This window comes from Centruroides sculpturatus, unplaced genomic scaffold (genome assembly GCF_000671375.1).
Source record: "Centruroides sculpturatus isolate CEXI.00-Female unplaced genomic scaffold, Cexi_2.0 scaffold2191, whole genome shotgun sequence".
NCBI lineage: Eukaryota > Metazoa > Arthropoda > Arachnida > Scorpiones > Buthidae > Centruroides > Centruroides sculpturatus.
The window spans coordinates 16,868-32,538 of NW_019386333.1; the positions used below are offsets into that span (position 1 = coordinate 16,868).

General features: G+C 40.0%; 1 protein-coding gene across 1 annotated transcript; it reads right to left on the reverse strand.

Moving 5' to 3' along the window:
- Positions 1–11,510: 11,510 nt before the first annotated feature.
- LOC111614580 lies at positions 11,511–13,483 on the reverse strand. The gene has a single exon (XM_023355952.1). The coding sequence runs from the start codon at positions 12,756–12,758 to the stop codon at positions 11,586–11,588; it is 1,173 nt and encodes a 390-aa protein (XP_023211720.1). The 5' UTR covers positions 12,759–13,483; the 3' UTR covers positions 11,511–11,585.
- Positions 13,484–15,671: the final 2,188 nt, after the last annotated feature.

The following is a 15,671-nucleotide window of genomic DNA, read 5'->3' on the forward strand; positions in this document are numbered from 1 at the left end:
ACACAGTCGAAGAGGATATGGTCTGGATCCTCGGGCACCGAGCAGATGCTGCACAGTTCATCCGAAGAGTGCCCGAACCGATGTAGGTACATATTGAAATTGCCGTGATGACTCAGGAACGCCGACAGGTAATGATCGACTACAAGGTGTTTGAGTGACAGTCGTTCCTTCAGAACAGGGAAGAAGGCATAGAGGCCGCGACCACGAGGGGCGTGGCGCCAGCGCTCCTGCCAGACGTCAAGAAAGTATTCTTTGGTCCTGTGCTTGATGTTATTACGCGGGGTCTTGGCATAGGCTGCGACAGTGTCCTGCACGCAAGCCTCCTTTGCCAGACCGTCCGCCCTCTCGTTGCCGGGGGTCCCAATATGGGCCTTGACCCAGCAGAACCTGATCCGATTCTTCTTTTCAGCAGTTAAGAGTTCTTTCCAGATGCTTTGGACCAGAGGGTCCCTGTTGTTACTGTCCCGCATGGCGTGAAGTGCAGATTGGCAGTCGGTATTGATATATACCTCACAGCCTCTGTGGGTTCTGCCAACCCAGTCGAGAGCTTTCTGAATCGCTAGGAGTTCAGCTTGATAGTTACTGCAATTCCCGCCCAACCTCCACTTCTGGTAATATAGCTCCTTGTTTCTACAGAAGTAAACGAAGGCGGCACCCACCCCTTCGTGATTCCTGGAGCCGTCAGTGTAGACGTTCATCCGGTTATTAGAACTGTGGTTGTGTGTCACAATGGTCGGAATATCTTTAATGTGCAGACCCTCCGCAGCCAGAACACGGTCCTCCACCGAGTTGGCGACAAAAGGGAGGTAGGCAGGAATAACATTCATACGTATGCCCTTTAAGTCTTTACTTTGGCTAATGGCCAGATCAAGTGGCAACACTCCCGCCAGCACATGAAGTGCGTCATTGGAGATGGTCCTATAAGCCCGCGTGATCCGCAGGAGGACCTTCCTTTGAAGGGAGAGTAACTTCCTCTGTATGTGGGCGTGCTGAGCCACTTGGCCCCATGCTGCCGCCCCATAAGTAACCATAGGCAGCACTGCGCCGGTGTAAATAAGCTTGAGGGACTCACCTGTGAGGCCCCAGTCCCTTTTAGCCACTTTGGCACACCAGGCAAAAAGGTTACCCACCTTGTCTCTGAGGTGCTCAACATGATGATGCCAGCACAGCTTGTTATCAATAATGACACCCAGGTAGCGAATGGTGTTGCTGACCTGGATTGGGATGTTATTCATCCGAATGGCCGGATGCCTACTGTCGACATTATGCCTGGTGAGAATCAGCCCAGTTGTCTTGACGGGGTTGAAATTGAGTTTATTATCTTGTCCCCAGTCATGTATATTCTTGAGTAACCTATTCATTTTTCTTTCAATATCTCTCCTGCAGTTTGCCGTAACAATGAGCAGAATATCATCCGCATAAGCGGTGGTGTGTACATCTTCTAGGAAACTTTGGTTTAACAAGTCATCCAGAACAATACTCCAGAACAATGGGCCCGAGCAGGAGCCCTGTGGGCAGCCCGCTGTGATCTCCTTGCTTGCCGTGGTGTTCCCATAGTTAATGTAAGCCTTCCTATTGGTAAAATAATCCAGAATTAACCGATAGATGTTATTTGGGCAGTGTCTTCTTTCCAAATTGGAGAGGAGGGCAGGCCACCAGGCATGATCGAAAGCCCCCTGAATATCAAGACTGACAGCCATGGTCCAAGCATTGTTACAGTAGTTATGGGAGAGCTCATTGACCACCCTGCAGATGGCGTCTTCTGCGCTGTGGTCAGCTCTAAAACCGTACTGCCGGCTGTTCAGCGGCTTGCTGTCGTTTAGCCAGTCTGTTATCCTTCTCGTAATCAGCTTGTCAAGCAGTTTGCCCATTGTGGGAAGGAGGCAAATCGGTCTGTAACTTTTGACCTTATCGATGGGCTTATTGTCTCCTTTATGTATCGGTATCACTTTTGCTATTTTCCATTGGGTCGGAAAGACCCCGTTCATGAGGCAGCAGTTGTAGATATTAAGCAAAAGACCAGGGAGCCTGGTGTGCAGAGCTTGGATCAGTTCGACAGTGATCCGGTCATGGCCGGGGGCCCTCCCCTTGGGGGACCTTCCCAGGGCCCAGTCAATCTCCCCAGCCGTAAAGGCAGGATGGTTGTCCCCAGGAGAAACGTAATTTAGGCTGTTACGCACCTGAAGGTGCCGTGGGCCATCCCTGGAATGGTCGTCCTTAGCAAAGAACTCATCCAAGAGGGTATTTAGACAGTCATTAGTGGTGGGGGTGTAACTCCCATCGTTCTTCGAGAAGTTAACAAGTTGAAACTTGTTCTTGAGCCTACCAGTGCCCAACTTGTACAGAATGCCCCACGGATTGGCCGAGCACCTAGTGCAGAAGAGCTGCCAGCTCTCCTGCTTAGCCCTTTTAATATGCTCTTTGTAAGCCCTTTGTTCATCCAGGTAACTATTGCGCCATATCTCGCGCTGGGCTTGGTCGCTACATTTTTGATACCTGCGTCTTTTGGCCACCATCCTGTTCTTGTGCTGTTGTAACTTCTTATTCCACCATTTAACCACCTTAGTCCTGGCACCATAAGTAGGGATATTTGTCTGGGTCGTCGCCGTCAGGGTCCTGACAAAGCTGTCCAACCACATAGAGGCCTGAGTATAGCCCTCCACCTCGTTATGGGTGTAAGGGGCCAAATCACTAATAATCTTGTCCCAGTTAGCTTTTTGAATGTTGAACTTCCCAATATTTTGGGCCACCTGGACCTCGGTAATAGCCATGCTGATATACCTGTGGTCAGAGAGGGAGGGGGTGTCTAGCACCTCCCAGCCCTGTATACTCCTAAGAGCCAGATGATTACACAACGTAAGGTCCACATTCGAGGACCCATTGCTGGACTCGAATGTGGGGAGGTTACCAGGTTCATTAAGAAGGAACAAGTTCTTCTCATTTATGAAATTTTCGAGCAGTTCGCCCCTGTCATCAGTGGTGTCCTCATACCACAGGTAAGAGTGCGCATTAACATCCCCACCAATGAGAATATTGTGCGTAGACGAGTACGCTGCCAAGAGTACTTCTAGCTTAAGGAGGGCCTCTTCCATATCCGCCTCCATGGGTACATAGATGCTACCAATCACCCAGGGCCTCTTATTGCTATTAATCTCAGCGTACGTTTGGAAATCGTCGCTGTAGTTATTTAGGTAAAGACAATTCAGGTTATCGTTAAGGATCCCGATCATAGACCAGGGATTGCCGCCACTGTTATTGAATAGTTGCTTCATCCGTAGGGGCCAGCCGTATGGAACACCCCCACAGATATAAGGCTCTTGAATAAGCAAAACATCAGTCCCGCTGACGGTATCGGCAACAAGCTGCGACACCGCCGCGATGCCCCTGCCAAGATTTACTTGGATAATATTGATGCTGTTAAGATTGGGTTTGTGGCTGTAAGAGTCAGCGATCGTAATGTCGTTATTCATGCTGGGTTTTGGAGATGATATTTCTTACTATCTTTATTCTCTCGGCACAGGTACTGCTGTTAGCCTTATGGGCAAAATTAGGAGCTTTTAGTTTAATGCAATTTATACAGCTTGGGGCAGTCCCTTTATTTTTGCAATCGGAGTAGCGATGGTCCCCTCCACAGTGATTGCAGAAGGCCCGCTCGCTTTTGCACTCCTTCGCAAAGTGCCCGTATTTACAGCAGCGGTAGCACTGGACAATATTATAGTGCTCCTCCACGCTGCATCTAACCCAGTCTATATTCACTTTCTTCTGCTTTACCATTATTCTCTTAAGTTTTGGTGTTACCTCGGCTACCCAATGATTTACATCAGGTTTTTTGCCCCACTTAAATTTTATTACAATTTCTTGTTTGAACACCGCCTTTTCCTCATTATATTGGGACCTTACTCCTTCATTTTGATCAAAGATTGCGTCAACAACGTCCTCTCTGCTAAGGGCAGAGGGAACATTATAGATGGCTACCTTCGGAAGGGCCTTCTTGGGGACCCTTGCCGAGAGGTTGTCAATTCTGCCGATTTCATTTATTATAGTATCTTTAGCACAGTCACTATGCCCAATTTCTAGGAGAACCGTTTTGTTACGGATCTTTCTAACTTTAGTGATCCCGATTTTCAGGGCTCTGGGATCAAGATTCTCTTTTAGCCTTCGTTTAATGCTCTCGGCTTCTTCTTTGCCATCCTTACTTTCGACCAGAATAGCCACCCCCTGTTTGGGGACCGGGGGTGAGGCCACTTTCGGTTTGGCAAGCATGGTGGCGTAGGTCGGCATGTCCCGCCTTTTAATACTATCCTCTAGAAGACGATCCATCTTATTGGATATTTCGGTAAGTAAGTGGTTCTTGGGTTTATAAGTGTCCTGGAAGACCTTGATGGCCTCATCGAAAAAATCCAGCACAGCACCAGAATGTATTTTTGTGCCAAACTTGGAGTTCGGGTTGGACTCCATATACTTTTCAAGTGCAACACGAATGGTGTTGAGCTTAACCAGTCCATCCTCCGGAGGGTCTTTGCCCACGGGGGCTGGTACCTCATCCCCACACATAGCCAAAAGGTAGTATNAAAAAAAAAAAAAAAAAAATAAATAACATAAGTAAAAATAATATATAAAATATACCCAAAAAATAAAAATAATATAAAACATATAAACAAAATAATATAAAATAATATAACCTATACCATAACCGGTGCGCCCAGACAACCAGAAATACTAATTACCAATAGTAAAACTAAATATATAACCATATATATATATATACAACCCATATATGTAAACCATATATACATAAATAAATACCATATAAACCAAAAATAAATACCATATATAATAAAAACCATATATGTAATAAATACATAACCAAATACCATAAAAACCATATAAAATCAATATTATATATATAAACCATATAAACAAATAAAATAGGCCTAGCAGAACCCTTAATACAATTAAACACAAGTTTAATAATACAAGGGACCAAACAGCTAAAAATATACAATACATCCATAAAACCAAATATAAAAATATAATACACCATAAAAATATAAATATACCAATATATATAAAACCAATCTAAACACCAACCCTTAAAACCATACGCTTCTTAAACATATTAACTAAAATATTATATGCACCATTATAATTATACTTATTCTTCACTAAATTGGTGCAGACCACATTAAAATTAATATCATCAGAGGAGTTAATATTCAATAAACCCATAAGCTCCCCAATATCATAATAAAAAATCCTGCAATCAACCATAAAATGGCGAAGGGTGTCGACAGCACCGCATTCACAACACTCATCATTGACCAAGTGGAACGACCTTAACTTACTCCTAAAATCACCANTCTCTAAAAATTAAGGGTGTCTCTACTAAAGATCCAAATGACTGAACAGTTTCTAACATAGTTCCTTCACGTAAATCAGCAAAATAAGGGCAAACAAAGACAAAATGCGACAATGTATCCTCTTCACCACACTCACATAATGGGGAATTAACCAACCCAAAACTAAATAACTTACTATTAAAAAATCCATGTCCTGTTAATATTTGACTATTGTAATATCCAATGGCCAACCATGTATTCTTTATTCTATCCTGAACAGAAGGGAAGTATTCGAAGGTTGTCCGACCTTTAAACTCACCAATCCACCTAGTATCCCAAATCTTCACTAATTCCTTCGTGATCTGTCTTTTATAACACTTCTTATACCGACCACCAATGTCACCGCTAAAGGAAACAGAACCGAGCTCAAAAGGAATATTCTTCCGATACAAATACATATAGTACTCTCTTAAGATTTCCAAATCAATCGGGAATTGACCCGAAAGAACCTGTAAAGCTACAGTTGAAACAGTTCTATACGCTTTGGTTAATAATAGCAATGGTATCCGTTGTGAAGAATACAATTTCTTTCTATGGAGTACTCTTAACGCGTCGCCCCACACACCAGCTGCATATGTTACAAGCGGCACATACAGTGACCTGTACAGAAAACTCAGAGCAGGAAGCCGCAACCCCCACTCCGAGCCTGTCAAGCCCTGCAGCTTCCCAAAAATTGTTACTGCTTTTTCAGCTACGAAATTTACATGATCGGTAACAGTCAAACCCGCTCCCAAGTAAACCCCAAGATAACGGGTAGACCGCACCATCCTAAGGGAAGAGCCTAATAGTCTTACGCTAGGGGGGCGATCCGGGTCAAGAGAACCTCTCAATAACAGCATCACCGTCTTATTTGGTGCAAGCTGTAACTTTAACAATTCTAATTTTAAAACCAAAGCGTCCAAAATCCCTTGCGAAATCCTCTCGAGCTCTGCCCTGCTATTCCCATCAACAATCAACACAAGGTCATCAGCATAAGCAACAAACCTACAACCAATATCTCTCAAGAAAATAAGTATATCATTAAATACATACAACCAAAATTCCGGTCCTAAGACAGATCCTTGAGGACAACCTTTATTAACATTTAATGTAACCTCGGACAAACCCTCGACATACCTCACCTGTCTATATGCTAAATAATCAAAAACCAATTTATATAGATTAAACGGACAATTATACCTAACCAAAACATCCAGAATACTTGGCCACCAGATATTATCAAATGCACCCATTATATCTAAAAAGATAGCTAAAACATACTTTTTAAGTGATTCATTTACAAAAACCTTTAGTTGTCGCATAGCGTCAGTTGTTGAACGGCCCTTACGAAAACCAAATTGCCATTGATCCAATTTTGACTCCATTATCATACGTAACCTATTTCTCATAAGCCTTTCTAATAACTTTCCAATTTCCGATAACAAACAAATTGGACGATAAGATTTAGGACTACTCCTATCTCGCTTTTCATCCTTTAATAATATAATTAATTTTCCAATTTTCCATTGACGTGGGAATACTCCAAATTTTAAACATGCATTATAGCATCGTAATAATTCTAACTTAATAACTGGATAAGCCTGTTTCAAAACTTGATTAGTCACACCATCTAAACCAGGAGCCTTTCGTCCCTTTAATTGACGTATTTCCCTTGTCAATTCTTGCAATGTAAAAGGTGAACTAAAATCACTTGTATAATAACGAGCAGTCCTAAACCTCATCTCACATTGATCAACAGAATCTCTATCAATATCATCTCTAGGAAACATTTCATTCATTAGTCCCTTCAACGAAGACTCCCAATCAATTAATAATCGACCCTGGACCCTTACAGAGTGCAGATATTCCTTAATCCTAACCTTTTGCATTATTAACTTATACGGCAGACCCCAAACATTTCGAATCATCTGAGTTTTAACAAAATTTCTCCAACTACATTTTTTTGCAATCTTAACTAATCTTTTATATTTCTTTGATTGTTCACGATATATAGTCAAATACTCTTGCTTTAAAACTAAATCTACAGTACGTTGATACTTTTTCCTAATAACATGAACTTTTTGTTTTAACTCCTCTAATTCATCTGTCCACCAAATTGGGACATTCTTTTTTAAAACTCTAAATAATCTAACTGCCTTATAACCACTAATCAAAATCTTAGCAATATCAACACTCAATTGTACTACATCTCTTTTGTTATACAACACTCGCAAACAATCAACACTCAAACGTCGTCGGATAATCTGCCTAAATTTATGCCAATTTATTTTCTTATTATCTCCTATTAAAATTACTTCAGAATCCCTAAAGCATACATCCAAAAGCAACGTATATGCAATTAACGCATGATCACATGACGTATAATCATATGTTACCTCAAGATCACATATCTTATCTTTTAAATCAATTGTAACTAAAACTAAATCAATAAATGAAGAACCTCGAGAGGACGAAAAAGTAGGGACGGAATTGCGAGAATTAACAATATGTAAATTCCACGATAATAAAACTGGTATCAATTTTTCTCCACGTTCATCTATTCGATCACTTCCCCATAATGGTGACTTAGCATTCGAATCAAGACCGATAATGATGCTGCTACCTCTTAAAACAGTTAAAACACGTTCAAATTCCAATATAGAATTATCAATTAAAATACTAGGCGGAAAATATAAACTACATATATAAAAACTTTTTCCCTCACAAAAAACCTGTGCAACCACACAGGTAGCTGAGGAAAGTTCATCAATAATTAAAATATTCCACATACGATTACAAACAACAATTGCTGTCAAGGGCTTGTCAACCAAGCCCTGAACAACAATATAATTAAAACCAAATCCTACCACTTTATCTTTTACCACATAAGGTTCCTGCAACAGCATCACATCGACCCTGAATTTATCCATATAATTCCGCAACTCCGCCGGAACCACCCTCATCCTCTCCATATTTAATTGAACAATTCTAAAATTATTATCTTGAAGAAAACTACCCATAATCTACCGTTTGTTGATACCGCATCAACGCCTGCTTATAAGAAACACATTCCCTACTCCTGGATGCATGCTTAAAGGGCCTACCCATCTTTTTACAAGGAACACAAGCCACTACTGTCTCCACTGATACACAATCCCTTGCTCTATGTCCTACCTCAGCACATTTAAAACAAACTTCTTTTTCTTGACGACAGAATCTAGCAAAATGCCCAAATAACTGACACTTATAGCACTTTAATACCTCATTATAATCTTTAACAATACAGCTCCTATATTCTATATACAACCTACCTAATAAAAGTAACTTCCTTCGCAATTCCGGAGATACCTCTACAACCCAATTAACCAATGTCTCTCGCTTTTTTCCTACTTTATATAATAATTTAAATTCTGACTTAAACATATCTAAATCTGAATCTAATTGATAAAAAAGATCTCTATTTAAATCATATATTAAAGAGACTAAGTCATCAGATTCCAGTATCTTAGGAACATCTATAAGTATCAGCCGCGGTTTTCGCTTCTTAGGAACTCTAACATCCAAACCAGCCTGTTTTAATTTCTCACTTGCACAAACTCTATTCCTATCACTATTCGTTGCTAAAGCAACCAACAAAGAATTGTTACGTGTCTTTCGTACACTTTTCAACCTAATTCTTTCTTGTACAGGATCTATAGAAGACAAAAATTTTTTCTTTATAATATCAACACTTTCTGTTGCTAATCCTTTCACTATTACTACTTTATCTTCTTCCTGCATAGGCTGTCGAACATTAATCCTACTTGCTATTTCCGAATAAGACTTTGCTACTACAGGTTTAGACCTCACAGATTCTAACGTTTCTATTCTGCCTTTTAATTGCTCATTTTCTATTACTAGAGTATGTACCACATTCGTAACTTCACTAAAGAGTTCCACTAATTTTTGGGTCAAATTAACCGTAATCTTCTTATCTGCACATAATTTTTGCAATTCAGCTGAAGCTCTTTCTACACTCTGCAAGTGGTCCAAGGTACTAATACTAGTAGAGCTCACCTCACTTAACGACGCCTCACTCTTACTATACCTACGAATAGGTATCTGGGAGCCAGGAACCTCCCCCCTTCCCTCCGGCACTTGTAAACTTTTCTTTAATTTTTTACTTTCCATTTAATTTAATTAGAAATTTACCCCAAACCCCCCTAACCCTGAGAACGGAATGATTAATACAATTTAACTTTAATAACCTCTTTATGAAATTAAAAGCAACCTATTACTTATGCAATTGTTCCTGGCTACAAGATACCCACCCCTAGAAAGCAAAATTATTTATATACTATGAAAAGTCAATAAAAACTATATAAACCTAACTCACATGAAAGGGGATGGGGCCCAATCCATCCCCCTCCATATGAGACTATTTAACAAAATTTACACATAAACATAGACCCTTCAAACCTATTATTCATATTAAATACTCCACCTAACCTGACCGGAGGCGGGGCCGCCCGCGCCAGGACCCTCACCGGTTTCCCGAAGAAGGCCCCGACACGGGCGACCCCGTCCCCGACCCAACTAGAAGACTCTATCCACTATCAAAATAAACACCACCAAGAAGGGGAGGGGAAGGATCCCCCGCAAGAGACCCTGAAAAAATCAGGGACCCCCGCAAGAGACCCAACCCACCCCCAACCCAGTGGGAATACAACGAAACCATCAGCCTAAAAGAAGACCCTGTCTCGCCTAACCAAATACACTCTATTAATATTATTACCTAATTATAANACTACCGAAATGGTTTTCCGCAACATGAGATATGTAATTTTATCATATCCCGGAGCTTTCCTACCTTTTAATTTACCTATAACACATAGCAACTCATTCATAGAGAACTGCTCCAACTTCCTAGTACTATAATATTGTTTATTCTGTAAGCGTATTTCTGCCTGAGTCTGTGTATCTGCTTCCTCATCATCATCTGGAAATAACACTTGAAACATAATATTTACCGCCTGCTTCCAATCTATAGCATAGCCTGCCCTACCCCGAACAGCACATAAAACATTATTCATTGCAACTTTCTCCCGAAGAATCTTATAGTGTAATCCCCAAACATCTTTATTAGCTGTTGATTCTACAAAATTCCTCCAACTACTCTGCTTAGCCATCCTAATTTTTTTCTTATACTCACTATAACAATAACGATATTCTTCCAATTTGATTTGCTTTAACATTAAATTACGTTCTTTCTGAAACGCCTTTCTTAATTTATTAACCTTCTTCTTAAGAGTATTAAGCTCCAACGACCACCATCTTTTCTGAAAATTAATCGCCGTTGCCCTACGAGACATTACAAAAATAGCACGATCAAATGCACCATGAATTACATTACACAATCGTATAACATCCGACCTATTCTGTAAAATAGATACCCTATTCTTATTTAAATATGACAAAACTATATTAGAAAACATATCCCAATTAACATTCTTTTTTGTAAAGAGAAAACTGCTCTCATCCATCTTAAAAGACATCCCAAAATCTACTATGTAAGATATCATCGCATGATCTGATACCGTATAATCATGACTAACAATGCACTCACCAACCATTCCTTGCAATAAAGGAGAATATGCCACCACATCCACAAAAGAAGACCCTGTAGATGAACAAAATGTCGGGATCTCAGTCTGATCATTTAATACAGTAAATCCCCACTGACCTAAGACTTCCATCAAACGCTCTCCACGACTATCTAATATGGGACTTCCCCATAATGGGGACTTTGAATTTGCATCTACTCCTAATAAAACTCGACACCCAGATAAAGCCATCAATACTCTATTTAATTCTGCTATAGACTCCAAAATATCTCCGCTAGGGGAAAAATACATACTGATCAAATAAATACTTAACTCCTCCCTAGTAAATTGGGCCACAACACAATTACTCGAGGAGTACTGCAAAAGATGCATCACTGACCACAAATCATTGCAAACTACTATAGCTGCCCATGGTGTTTTATCAAAACTTTGGACAACCCTGATTCTATGTCCCAAACCCCTAACTTTCCCTCGAAAAACATACGGTTCCTGGACCAACAATACATCAGGTTTCTGATTATCAATGTATAAGGCTATCTCATCAGGAACTAACTTACTTCGCTGCAAATTAATTTGCGCTATCTTTAAAATTAAATTTCCTCGACTAACCATAATCAATTCCTAATTTATATCGGCTAATTGCAACTTGATAAGAATAACAGCCTCTATCTTTCGAAAAATGATCACTACGCCTCCCCAACCTTTCACACGGTATACACTTTCGAACTCTTTCAGAAACCTCACAATCCTTTGACCGATGACCAACCACCCCACATTTATAACACACATCTTTTTCTTGACGGCAATTTCGAGCAATATGCCCAAACAATTGACACCGAAAACACTTCGACACTTCATAATAATCACGAACATTGCAACATCTATAATCAAGATATAACCTAGACAATTGCAATAACTTCATTCGCAGAGAAGGTGCTACCTCGACTACCCAATTTACTAATAGTTCTCTCTTGCGTCCAGTACGATACAACGGCTTAAAATCTCTAGTAAAATCTTCTAAATTACCTTCATGATCACCATAAATTAAATCTGAGTTTAAACCATACAAAAGTTTAACTAATTCCTCCCCTTGCAATTCACGCGAAACATCTACAATAACCATCCGTGGTTTTCTCTTCACAGGTAGTGCTACATTTAAACCTAGTTCCTGTATTAATTCATGTATCATTAATCTATCTCTATCCTTCTTAGTAGCAAGCGTTACCGCTATTCCACCATTTCTTATCTTCCGCACATTTTGAAACCGAATTAAATCTCTATTCGGGTCTATACAGCCCATAAACTTCCGTCTAATAGCCTCGCTATCTTCCTCTCTATTCCCTTTCACTATAACAACATTATCTGTAACCTCCCTAGACACTTCCTCACCACCCACTACAACCTCTGCATATGATGGTGCAACAACCATTGGTGTACCTGGCCTATTCATACTCTCTAAAACACTTAATTTGCCTATCAGTCTTTCATTTTCAGTAACCAAATTACGCACTAAACCTATCACTTCACTATACATATCTATAAGAATACCCGAATATAACTTAGACAACTTACTATCTTTATGGTTACATGCTCTTCTAAACTCCATCTGTAGTTTATCTGCTTCGCGCAAATAACCCACTGAATCATACTCCTGAATTGACCTATCCGTTCCTAAACTTTGCCTAACAACACTCACAGGTGATTCATCTTGAGGGACAGGAACCCCTCCCCTTACCCCCCGCACGTTTAATCGTTTTTCTTTTTTCTGACTATCCATATTTAATGTAAGAGGAACCCCTACCCAATCCCCAGACCCAGGTGCTAACCTAATCCCCTCCACCAAGACATGCACCCGACCATGCCCAGGGCCTATGAGAGGACCAAAGGCAGCCCCCGTGGCCTCGGTAGTGGCCCTCGCCCCCTGCCAGAGGGTCCTGTACAGGGCGCCACCCTGCACTCGGACAGGAGGCGGGATTTTTCACCCCCTGATCAGGGCGGCCAGTAGGGATCGGCTAACCCCCCCAGGCCCCTAACTATGGGGCGCCCCAGGTGTGCATCCCCGGTTTTAAAACTGTACCCTCGGGGACTGCCTTCAATCCTCTCTCCCCGAGGTCATGATCCAAGCACATGCCCTAGCTTCAGAGACAGGCCAACACCTGAATCCCCCGCCGCACCATTAGCTTCCCCAGGACAAATACCATTACAGCATTTCCCCTGGGTACTGAGCCCCTCTGCCGCGACAAGGCTGGTACGTACGAGTTGGGGCCATTGCCTGGTTTGGGCACAAGCAATGGACCCCCATTTGAGGAGACTATGCAGAGACATCCCGTCCCAAAGGTCCCGCCACCACCCCTACTGTACCTGCATGAGCGTACCAGTAGGCCCTAAGACTTAATAAAACACCAATCCACTATCTACTAGACCTATGCACCATACCCATAAGGTCAACCAGTAGAATTTTTTTATTGGCATGGTATGGTCATGCCAACACCATGTATGCACCATACACCCAGTGCCTTCCCCGAGCAGGAGGGGAAACCAAATAGCTATAATCAAAAAATAAAAATAACATAAGTAAAAGTAATATATAATAAATATACCCAAAGAATAAAAACAAATAATATAAAACATAAAAACAATATAAAATAAAACAATAAAACAATATAACCTATACCATAACCGGTGCGCCCAGACAACCAGAAATACTAATTACCAATAGTAAAACTAAATATACAACCATATATATATATATACAACCCATATATGTAAACCATATATACATAAATAAATACCATATAAACAAAATAAATACCATATATATTAAAAACCATATATGTAATAAATACATAACCAAATACCATAAAAACCAAAATATAAAAAACCTTATAAAATCAATATCATATACAATAGTAAAACTAAATATATAACCATATATATATATATACAACCCATATATGTAAACCATATATACATAAATAAATACCATATAAAAAAAAATGCACCATACCCAACAATAAAATATAAATAAATAAATATACCCCCCAAAAACTAAAATAGGCCTAGCAGAACCCTTAATACCATTAAACACAAGTTTAATAATACAAGGGACCAAACAGCTAAAAATATACAATACATCCATAAAACCAAATATAATAATATAATACACCATAAAAAATAAATAAACCAATAAATATAAAACCAATCTAAACACCAACCCTTAAAACCATACACTTCTTAAACATATTAAATAAAATATTATATGCACCATTATAATTATACTTATTCTTCACCAAATTGGTGCAGACCACATTAAAATCAATATCATCAGAGGAGTTAATATTCAATAAACCCATAAGCTCCCCAATATCATAATAAAAAATCCTGCAATCAACCATAAAATGGCGAAGGGTGTCGACAGCACCGCATTCACAACACTCATCATTGACCAAGTGGAACGACCTTAACTTACTCCTAAAATCACCATGACCACTTAAGAACTGAGTCGACCAATAATTAGGCTCAACCCAATTAGCCAATAACCTCTTACCAATATTAGGGAAATACCCATAGGTTATTCTCCCTTTCTCAGACCTGTTCCACCGGTCTTGCCAAATATCATAACACACCTGTAACACATTATTTTTAACCAAAGTAATACCAGATGCGGTGCCGTCGTACACCACATCGCCAAAATTAAAAACCATGCGCTTATTAATTAGGGTACAATAATACCTATACTCAATCTCTAAATCAATAGGTAAAACACAACCAATAACCTGTAGTGCCATAGTAGATACAGTATTATACCCCTTAGTTAAAACCAATAAGACACTCCTTTGGGCCCGTTCTAATTTTACCTTATGATACCCCTTAAGGAGGTCCCGCCATGCTAAAACACCATACAATAAAGAACCCAAAAATAAACCTTTATATAAAACCATAAGAGTCGAGTAGCTGGAGCCCCATTCCTTCCTAATACTCTGCTTTAAAATACCAAACACCTTTATGCACTTATCAGTGATAGACGTGACATGTGGCGTAATACTCATATTGGCCCCAATATGTATACCAAGATACCTAACCGAGTCAACAACCTTAATTATATTATTACCAAGCTTGACCCTTGGCGGCCGATCCATGCTCATATTACCTTTCAGTAAAATCGCCACCGTCTTATCAACCGACAGCTCTAGCTTATTAGCCAATAACCAATTATTCAGCAATATAACCCATTTGTCACCATGGGACTCCAGCTCTCTCCTCGAATTACCAAATATTATTAAAACCAAATCATCAGCATAAGCAATATACTTAACACCATATCTATTAAAAATCCTTAGGACACCATCAAATACCAAGTTCCAGAGGACAGGTCCCAAGACCGACCCCTGAGGACATCCCCTATTAACCTTCTTAACCACCTTTAGGTTGGCTTCCTCGTAAACCACCTCTCTTCTTGACAGATAGTCCTTTAATAACCTATATAAATCATTAGGACACTGCCTATACCTTAATTCACTCATAATCGAGGGCCACCATAAGTGATCAAAAGCACCTTTGATATCAAAAAATATACCTAATACATACTTGCTACAAGACTTATCAACCAACTCTCTAAGGCGCATCAGCGCATCATCAGTCGAATAACCCTTTTTAAAACCATATTGATAATCGTCATTATAACCCTTGA

Coding starts and splice junctions, on each gene's coding strand:
- LOC111614580 (XM_023355952.1), bottom strand. CDS start 12,758: ATGGATAGTCAGAAAAAAGAAAAACGATTAAACGTGCGGGGGGTAAGG.